General features: G+C 41.6%; 1 protein-coding gene across 3 annotated transcripts in view; it reads left to right on the forward strand.

Moving 5' to 3' along the window:
• The window catches only part of Slain2 (SLAIN motif family member 2), a 68,337-nt gene extending 58,297 nt beyond the window's left edge, over positions 1–10,040 (forward strand). For all 3 annotated transcript variants that reach the window (XM_031342627.1, XM_031342628.1, XM_031342629.1), the window contains 2 exons: positions 5,724–6,039; positions 7,207–10,040. In XM_031342627.1, the coding sequence (XP_031198487.1) occupies positions 5,724–6,039; positions 7,207–7,273 (383 nt within the window). In that variant the 3' untranslated portion in view covers positions 7,274–10,040. The remainder of the gene's footprint in view (positions 1–5,723; positions 6,040–7,206) is intronic.
• The last annotated feature ends 567 nt before the right edge of the window (positions 10,041–10,607 follow it).

Here is a 10,607-nt window from a genome sequence, read left to right on the forward strand (position 1 = left end):
AGAGATCCGCCTGCCTCTGCCTCCCAAGTGCTGGGATTAAAGGCGTGCGCCACCACCGCCCGGCTTTTCTCTCCATTTTTTATTACTGCTCTTGCTTTTGTTTGGAGGGTTTTATTTTTGCTGTTCTTAAACATATTTATATTGAGTTTAAAAGTTATTTGTATGAATGTAGGAGTAGGACAGCTTTTTAACTTACGTACTTATATGTGCGCGCCCACCTGTATGTGTTTGTGCTCCGCATGCATGGAGGTATATGCAGAGGTTAGGGACATCATCCCCTAGAACTGGAGTTCCAGGCAGATGTGAGATGATGAATATGCGTTCTGAGAAACAAACCTGGATCCATTGCAAGGTCAGTGAGCATTCTTAGCTGCTGAGCCATTTCACCAGCCCCTCAGGCAGGCGTTTTTAGTGGTGTTATTCTATTAGTTTTATCTTGTTTCTGTTGAGAAGTCTGATGTTTTAACTACTCTTCCCTCTCTCTCAAGATTTATTTGTTCTTATGTGTAAGTGTTTGCCCACATGTATGCCTGTGTACTGTGTACCTGCCTGGTTCCTTTGGAGTCCAGTCCTAAAAAGGATGCTGGCTGGATCCATTGGGACTAGAGAGTTGTGAGCCACCATGTGGGTACTGGGAATTGAACCCGTGCATTCTGGAAGAGCAGCCAGTACTCTTACTCACTGAGCCATCTCTCTAGTCCTTCTTTCTTATTTAAGTTTTATCTTATATATATGGGTGTTTTGCCTACATATATGTATGTACACTATGTGCATGTCTGGTACCTATGCAAGCCAGAAGAGGGTTCTGAATCCATTGGAACTGAGGCTAAGGTCAGTTATAAGCTGCCATGTTGCCCCTGAGAACTGACTGAACTCAGATCTTCTGCAAGAACAACAGGTGTTCTTAACTGTTGAGCCATCTCCTTGCTATCCCATCTTTTCTGTTTTAAAAATTGTGTGTTGGAAGACCCTTTATTTCAATACTATCAAAGCTTATATGAACTTACAGAGACTGAAACAGCATGCACAGGCACTGTGCAGGTCTGCCCCAGATCCTCCACATAGATATTTTAGCCTTCAGTTTAGTGGGTTATTTTTTTGTTTTGTTTTGTTTCCATTTATTTATTTATTTATTCACTTTACATCCTGATCCAAGTCTCTTTCCACCCAGTCTCCCCTCACATGGCCCCTCCCATCATCCTCTCACCTCTGAGAAGGGGGAGGTTCCCCCTGGGTACCAACGCACCCTGGCACCTCAAGTCACTGCAGGACTAGACACATCCTCTCCCACTGAAGCCTGAGGCCAGACAAGGCAGCCTAGTTAGAGGAGCAGGATCCACAAGCAGGCACCAGAGTCAAGGTTAGCCTTTGCTCCAGTAGTTGAGGGACCTGCCGTATGTGTGGGGTGGGAGAAGGGTACACTAGGTCCAGTCCTTGTGTGCTCTTTAGTTGGTGGTTCAGTCTGTGGGAGCCCCAAAGGTCCAGGTTAGTTAACTCTGTTGGTCTTCTCATGAGTCCCTATCCCCTACGCCTTCCTTAATCCTTTCCCCTAACCTTCCATAAGACTTCCCGAGTTCCATCTAACGTTTGGCTGTGGGTCTCTGCATCAGCTTCCATCAGCTGCTGGGTGGAGCCTCTTAAAGGACAATTATGCTAGGCTCCTGTCTGCAACTATAACAGAGTATCATTAATAGTGTCAGGGATTGGTTTTTGCCCATGGGATAGGTCTCAAGTTGGGCCAGTCATTCGTTGGCCATTCCCTCAGTCTCTGTTCTATCTTTGTTTCTGCATTTCTTGTAGGCAGGACAAATTTTGGGTCCAAGGTATTTGGGTGGGTTGTTGTTCTTATCCCTCTACTGGAAGTCCTGCCTGGCTACAGGAGGCCACATCAAGCTCCATCTGCTAGGAATCTCAGCTAGAGTCACCCTGAGAGACTCCCTGGAGCCTCCCCCATCCCAGGTCTCTGGCGTGTCTATAGACATGCCTCAACCCCATTTCCATTCACTTTCTCGGACCTCTCTCCCAGTCTCTCTACACCCGTTCCTTGTGCACAAACACACCCCTAACCCCTTCCTATCCTCTCCCACCCCAGTTTAGTGTTTTTAATGGGATTCCTGAGTATGTGTACGAGTAGATCTCTGATTCTTGTGCCCTCTCTTGGGCTTTCTTTTCTTCTACTTGTGTTGTCCAATGTAATGGTTTTGTTTTATAAAATATAGTGTTTTTCTTAATCTCTTAGAAGCCTGTTTTTTTTTCTTCTTAAAGAGTTTCATTTTTTTTTATTGCTGCAAAGAAAAATATGGAATTATTCAAGACTTTGTTCAGGGGCCATGCTAATCTATTTTCCAATTTTAGTATGTGTGCTGCAGAATTGAGCACAGAATCCTTTTCTACTGAGAGACAGGGAGTGGATCCATCTAAGAGGAGGAGAGGGAGGGGAAACTGTAATTAGGATACATTGTATGAGAAGAGAATAAAAGAGAAAAGTTCTTTGTTGGATCTCAGACACTTGACTGTACTGTTCCTAGTGTGGAGTTCCTGCGTTTTCCTGTTTTACCCTCCGTGGCGTGGGGTTGGGGTTGTTTGTTTTGGTGTTTGGTTGTTTTGGGGTTTTTTTGTTTTGTTTTGTTTTTTTTATCCACTTGAGTTGTCTCTTTATTTAATGTATGCAAGTCTATGCGTGCATGTGCTGAAGCATGAGCATGGCGGCAGAGGAGACTTTCAGGACTCACTTCTCTCCTTCCCCGTGGGCTCCAGGGACCAGACACAGATCATCAGGCTGGGCCTCTCCTTCCTCACATGAGCTGTGTGAGTGAGCTTACGGTTTTTTATCCAACAACCCTGTTCAGTCGTACAGTCTCTCCCCAATTCTGGGACTCAGGTACAGATATTAAAAGATATTAGTGCTGACTCGCAGTTCATGGAAGCCTTCTAGGAGTCGTCTTACCGCTCTCAGTGCTTTGGGTGGGATCACACTCAGTGGTAAAGCTGCTCTTCTTCAGCATCTAAGCTGCTGTTAACCTAACAGAGTTTAGCATTCTAGTGTAAGTTCTTTATCTTTAAAAAGCTCCGTGTGCTTTTCCAGAAAACATTTCTCTCCTCATCCCATTTAAACTACGTGTATCTTTGAGCCTAGGTAAGAGTCTGTGTAGCATCCCTCCTGCTGGTTCAGGCATAGCAGTTTCTCTGGACTTAAGTGCTTCCTGACCTTCCTCACTGTTTCCTTGTTCCTCTGTGTGTTTCATGATTATGTAGTGGATGGCAGACAGTGTGCAAGTTTACATTGTTCTGTGATAGATATTGTTAATCTTCTTTTAAATATTGTTGGAGTTTATTATGTTACATAATTGTATTTCTTACAAATCAGTTTAAGCCTTTATAGTAGAGATGGATTATTTTCTCAAAGACCAGCTAGTAACAACTTTCAGTTTGTGGCTACATAGTCTTAGTATTCTAACTTCTTAACCACATACTATGACTTAAAAACAGTCATAGACTGTAATAAATGAATGAGTGTGTTCTAATGTAATCTTATTTACAAACACAATATATTTACCCACATGGACAGTAGCTGTGGACACAGTTATTCAGAAGTTTGTTTTATAAGCTTTATTAGAGGAGACTTGTAGCATCTTTTTTTCTAGAGCTAGGTGTCCTGTCCTATGTAGATATCATTCCCTCCCCACCCTCTAGTTAAGGCTTGATCCTTAACTCCAGGCTGCTTTGACATCTCCTTGATTTGGCAAGAACTCTCCCATAGCTGGCTTAAACTCAAAGGAACAGCACTTTGTATGAGCTCTGCTGGCTGTTCAATTTACAGTGCTACACTCCTTTGTCTGCACGCACGAAGTTTCTGGATATCCTCAGCCCAGGGTTTACCTGAAGATTTCAGCCAGACCCCAAACTGAGTTCTGAAGGTCTTCTAAGCAGATCTCTCCTCTAAAACAGTATCTCTCAGATTTCTGATTTTGTTTTCTCTGATCATCAAGATAAGTTTGGTCCCCCTGAGATACACTCTGTAATATACACTTGAAAGAATATATTCAGAACAACAACAAAAAGCCCAGGGCTTCAGAACTGGTTCATTTCATATCAGACTCTTAGACCCAACATTCCAAGCATCCTTCTTGCAGAAATCACTGTACTCAATGGCTAAGTGCTTTTTTAAACGTTTCATGAACAGTCCAGTCTTAGAGGAGTCTAGTAGCAGGCTGATCTCCTCTCAGTCCTACTCCTTGGTTTCAGGCTGGCTTCTCTGCTTCTTCATCTTAGAGCTGCTAGTCAGTGCTGGCAGGGAGGGTGTGGCAGAGCAAGCTCTCTCCCTGCCTTGTTTGATCCTCTGTGGAAACACTCTTACAAACACACAGTCTGCTTCACTAACCATAAGCAGGGCAATCCAGCGAGGTTGATGGTGAGAACTAACCACCTCTTTCCTCTCCTCCAGTTACTGCAGTAAACCTTACTGTACTCTGTCACACAAGTGGAGACAACAGACTAGTATAGAAGGACCCTTGTCTGTGGCTCGAGCTTTCTCTCGATTGTGCCCTAACCCTGAAACTAAGGGAGTTGGTGGAGAATAATGTTAGTTTTCTGCCTCTGGTCCACACACACTCTCTACCCTGCCTTATCCCTAAGGTTCTGGGTTATGTATTGCTATCCATGGCCTTCTGGGGAAACTAAAACCCTTTCAGAGGAGTTATTCAAACATATTCAAACAAGAAGCAGAAAAGGGTGAGCATGCACCCCAAGAGTTGAGTTAAGTAAACTTAATCTCAAAGGAACCTATTACAATAGTAAAATGTATTTGAATCTTGCCATTACTTAGAAACCAATGAAGATTATACATTTCATTTTATCTATCTGACATTTGTTTTAATATAAATACATATTTCTTAGTAGATTTGGCATCCTGTGACTTCATAACCCTTTTGATATGCTCCTAGATTACACTCAAATGTGTGTCAGAACAACTTTAAGGAATTGTCTCTTTTTGCCATGGATTTCAGGGATCTAGATCAGGTTGTCATATGTGTGTGGCAAGCACTGTTATGCACTGAATTATCCGGTGCCTCTGGAGCTGACTTTTATAATAGTAGACTTTTATAATATAACTGTTAATTCCTGATTTCTACTTACACCATGATAAGTAGCTCTGAGGCTATAGTCATTAGATTTTTATTCACATGGATATCCAACCCTTAATTTTACCTTTAGAATGTTCTCATGTGACCCTACTTACTTCCTACAGTGGGACATAATCCTGTGGTGACTAAAGTTACTTATAATTGTGTTACGTGTGCATACTCACATGGAAGCAATGGTATGGTGGGGAGAGGTTGTGTGCCACAGCATATGTGGAGGTCAGAGGACAACTTTGTTGAGTCCTATCTTTATGTTGTTCCTTGGATTGAACTTGGGTTTCTAAGTATATGTTGCAAGCACCTTTTACCCCTGAGCCATCTTCCTGGGTCCCTATGGTGCTGTGCCCCACCCCTTGTGGGATCTCTTGTGGGATCCAGGGTACCCTGGTTAATGTACTTCTTTCAAAGACAGTTTGTTACCCTCTGAGATAACGTTTTTTCTGTTAGCCCAGAAAGGTTCTTTATTTGAGGCTCATAATAGAGATATTGTAGTGCTCAGTCATGGTGAGTAACCAAACAGTGGTTTACTGGTACTTGGTTCCCTCAGAAAACACTGCTTTTCCTTTGCTGTTCCTTATACAGTACCTTCTCCAGGCAAGTTCCGCTCCCCTGCAGCACCGTCTCCATTGGCTCTTCGGCAACCAGTGAAAGCGTTTAGTAACCATGGCTCTGGTTCTGGAAGCCAAGAAGCTACCCAGTTCACACAAACCACCTCCTCACCTGGGCCTCCTGTGCTGCAGAACTCAGCCCCAGCAAACCCTTCCAGCAATATCAACAGCGCCACTCTAACCAGACCTGCAGGGACAACTGCAATGAGGAGTGGCCTGCCCCGGCCTAGCGCCCCTTCTGCGGGGGGGATCCCAGTGCCTCGCAGCAAGCTTGTACAGCCTGTTCGAAGGTAAGTGTAAATGTTGCACTCAGCACAGTGAGTCTATGAAAAGGAGCAGCCTGCAGTCAGTCATGTCTGCATTCAGTTGTCAGTGTGGAAACTATAGTGAGTCCCACCGTATTAACAGTTGAAGCATTGCCTCTTTGTTCTGAAAAAGTCTTCATTTGGACATTCTATAACCTTAGTTCAGAGTAGATTTGCTCCAATGCCTACCGTGCTAAAGCATCTCAGGCAGCCCCCAGAACAGAGTGGCTGAAGACACTTGTGCTGGTTGTGATAGCTGTTCATTTTGAGGACAACAATAAAGGTAATATAAGCATAAGGGCTAAGAAAGTACTTGCTGTGCTCCTGTTTAAACTGGTGCAACTCAGCATTGTCTCAGAGTCTTTAATATAGAGATCCACCTTTACTCCAGAGATTCTGAGCCCCATTTTGTTGTTTAATCTTGAAATGATTCTGATCCCAAGGAGGTGGTGAACCATACCCACATGATCTCTACCCTTCAGGAAGGGGATTAGCACTATCAGGAAGTTTAGATGTCAGCAAGAACTAAACTTTCTGTTTTTTAAAAAAAGTTCCAATCTTGTATTTAAATTGTATATGCCTGTGCATACTTCGTCTTCATGCAGACGTTTCACATTTCCAGACGTGGTAGGAGAACACGGTGGCTTTGTACGCTTCTTACCATGTCTAATTGTCACAACAATAAGTACTCTACTTTTTTAGAGGAATATGTTGTTTAGTAAAATAATTTCCCTGAGGACATGGAACTAGTAAGGCCATCAGTTACAAGTTTGTCTGACATCAAACGCTTTCCTTGCCCAGTACCCCATGCTGCCTGCCAGTCTGTGGTGGGAGCACTGAGCCTGCACTGTGACGCTTGTCCTCCTTCCTCACACAACTGGCTGTTTGTGTGTTAGGGATTTTCTTTCCTCTTGTTTTAATTCCACAGGCACATTAACAAAAATGGATTAGAGGACTCATCTTGTATGTAGTAACATTGGAAAGTTTTAAAGTTGCCAAGCAAGGAAAGGTTGTTCAATAGTTGTTTAGAGCTTAGTACTTCCCTGAAATACCCTCGTGGAACACTCACCTAAAAAATAATGAGGACATGTAACAAATCGTATGGCAGCGTTCTGTACAGACATAAAAAGTCATAAAATTCTTTGATTTCAGATCATTGCCAGCTCCTAAAACTTATGGTAGCATGAAAGATGACAGTTGGAAAGATGGCTGTTACTGACCAGCAGAGATGAGGACACAGATGTCCACAGCGTCATGGACACCCTTCACCAAGCTGAAACCAACTTTTCTATGCAGACTCTTCAGACGAGACTCTTGGGGTTTGCAAACTCCCAGCCTCTCTGTCTTAATAGCACAACTGACGGAGACAAGGAAGCAGCACTTTAAAGGCATGTGACATCGGATATGTTTGGTAATCATGCAGTCACTCTCCATGGGCTCACTTAGTTTTGTTCACTAGAAACACGGTTCATGTTATTATTTGACAGAGGCTGATATCTGGGCAAATACCTACTGGATGCCAAAGAGAAATGCCCATTTGTAAAGAGAGTACCTATGTACATGGGAAGATGGTGAACCTAGGCTATCCAAAACCTCACGTTCAACCTACTTTACTGTACAAATAGTATCAATAAATATTGTGTTAACAAGAACTAATATTCTGACTAGTTAAATTGTTCTATTAGTCCTTCAGGATACAGTAAATTATCCAGATTGGGAGAGAGAGAGGAAGGGCCCGAGCTACAGACTTCAAACCTGCTGCCACTTGTGTTGAGGAGCATTGTATAAACTACTTTGTAGGCTCATTGGGGAAAATACCTTACACATAAGCATAGCTCTCCATGTAGGCATGTCCCGATGGGGTCACAGGGCACAGCCCACCGCCTTGCACTAACATCTCAGACTTGTGTGCACTTGTTTTTGATTGCCAGAAGGGCTCACTATCAGTTATACAATCTTTCTAACTTTTTAATTCCTGGCTCAGGAAAGACTGCCTTTGCTATTGAAGCCAACTTACTCACATGCTGTTTCTGTCACACAACTAAAAGATCTCATTTCCATTCCCAGGTTTCTATGATGTGAAAGGACAGTTATATGTGTCTTTGTTCTTGACAAAATAACACCTCAGATCTTACAACCTGGAATAAAACTATATCACAGGAGGAGGGGAAATCTATGCACTTAACTATAAAACTCTCTGCTGATGACAGTTGTATTGTTGCTCATGAGTGGCAGGATAGTCTATTATGTGGGAGTCGATCCACTTTAAACTGAATAACTGTATGAAGTATCTTTTTAAAATACTGTCCCTTTTAACTTAGATTCTGCCTTACATCAGCGTTCCCATCATTTGGTAACCAATCATCCAGCTCTACTTTGCTAAATACTTGCTCTCCAATGGCATATGTGTGTATATACCCCTTGAAGTCAACTGTTTTGTTTTTATCGGATTATTAGCAAGCTATAACTCTAGCTGACTTCTCATTTTTTATAATGAGGTCTGTTTTTTAATCTGGACAGTTTTAAATATTGGCAGTTGGGTCACATAAAGGTGGGGGGGATTTGAACTCGTTTCCTGTAAGTAGAGGATGTTCTGTAAGGTGCAAGTAGAAATGCAGAGAGAAAGGGAAGAAAAGTTTCCAGCTCAGGAAAGCATCGAGTTGATAACAGACCCAGCCTGCCACGGCTGATGCTGGACCAGAGGGAGACGTAGAGCTCACTAGAACAAGCAGCACCAGTGCCGGAACTATAGTGTAGAATGGAAGACACTGTATCCTTGCATTTGAAGGGGTGAGAGGGAAAGGAGGCTGTCAGGTTTATCCATAATGATGAGCTAAAAACGTTTGTTTTTCTGAGAGAGATGGAACATACACTTTGGCGCGGTGTGTCTCATAAGTGACAAAGAAGTAGCCGCTGTCTCTGTAGAGTCACATGTGCACACAGCAAGCAGGTCTGTTCAGTGTAACAGTTGAAAAATAATAATAAATGCTGCACTCTAAGAATTTAAAAGAACTTTAATAAACCATCTATTACATTTTTTAAGTTAGATAATCAGTTTCAAAAGGAATATTCAGGTTATTTAACATTGTTTTTAAATGGCTGTATCAGAAAAAATATCTATTTTTTTTTAATTAAACTATGTCATCACTTGTTTAAAAATGTATTTTGGATCTGAGTTTGGTGATATTATTTCAGCTGCTGCTGCACTACCACAGATTATTGGCTTTTAGTTTCCTAAAGAGAAAAATTGCCTTTTTACTAGAAAGCCTTTGTGTATTGCCAGTTTTTCTGTTTGGGAAAATCTAAGGATTTACTGTGGTTAGTCGTACAGAAGAAATGTGGATTTGATGAACTAGTGCCTATGATTTTAACTTATGTTTGATATATAGTAGTAGGGTTATAAATGTTGATTATTTTGTGCCAACAGCCCAGAATTGTCACTTGTATGTCAGCAGAAACTATGACTTCTGCTTCCAAAGTTATTTAATTTTCTCAGTGTTTGGATGTTATTTTTTGTAAGTGTGTTAATAAAAGTGTAAAGAATTGGAAAATATAAATATTCTTAACTGAAGCATTTGCTGAATCATTTTTCTACAAAGCTTGTTTGTACAAACTCTGAAGAGTTGCTTTCTCACTTTCATACCCTGGAAATCACAGTTTGTAAAACTGGGGACCGTTCATAATTGTCAGATACTTTTTTAAATTATCTCAGAACATCACTTTTATATATAGATATAAAAAATTTTTTTGAAAGCAAAGAAAATTAACTACATATGTGGCCCCAGATGTTTGTATAACTCTAGGATGATCTAGACTATGTTTGTTCAAATTGACGTAATTCACTGTACAGGTATCCAGTTTTGACAGTATGATGCATGGTCCTTTTAGATCACATGAAGTTTGATTTGCAAACATTTCTATAGCTGAACTTGTAATATGTGGTTGCCTCCTTAATAAACAGCCTGACCATAATGTTTATTATTAAATCTATATTTATTTTTCAAGTGTTTTATTAATTTCTGGATATGGCAAGATTTCTTCTTTCCCCAACCCCATTACCTACAGTTGCTCTTCATAACTTTCTCAGTTGGTCTTTTTAAGCACACACAGATCTTCAGATCACTGCCCTTCAGATCCTGACCCAAAGCTGGGTTAGTTCACTACAGTCGTTTTCCTTCTTTCTTAGTTGAGTCATTTGGAGCAATTGCAGTTAACTTCATGGTTGGTTCTTGGAGGTTTTTCATCTGTTCTGATTGATATGTAACTAGAAAAAGTGTCTATAAAACAGGAGGCGTTACCTAACGTTTTCCAACAGGGAACCTCCATGCATTCTTTGTTTTGGGTTTGTTTTTGTTGTTGTTGTTTTTAATTTATTTTATGTGAGTACACTATCACTCCCTTCAGACACACCAGAAGAGGGCATCAGATCCCATTACGGGTGGTTGTGAGCCACCATGTGGTTGCTGGGAATTGAACTCAGGACCCCTAGAAGAGCATTCAGTGCTCTTAACCGCCGAGCCATCTCTCCAGCCCCCTCCATGCATTCTTAAACC

Source organism: Mastomys coucha, unplaced genomic scaffold (genome assembly GCF_008632895.1).
Source record: "Mastomys coucha isolate ucsf_1 unplaced genomic scaffold, UCSF_Mcou_1 pScaffold22, whole genome shotgun sequence".
Lineage (NCBI taxonomy): Eukaryota > Metazoa > Chordata > Mammalia > Rodentia > Muridae > Mastomys > Mastomys coucha.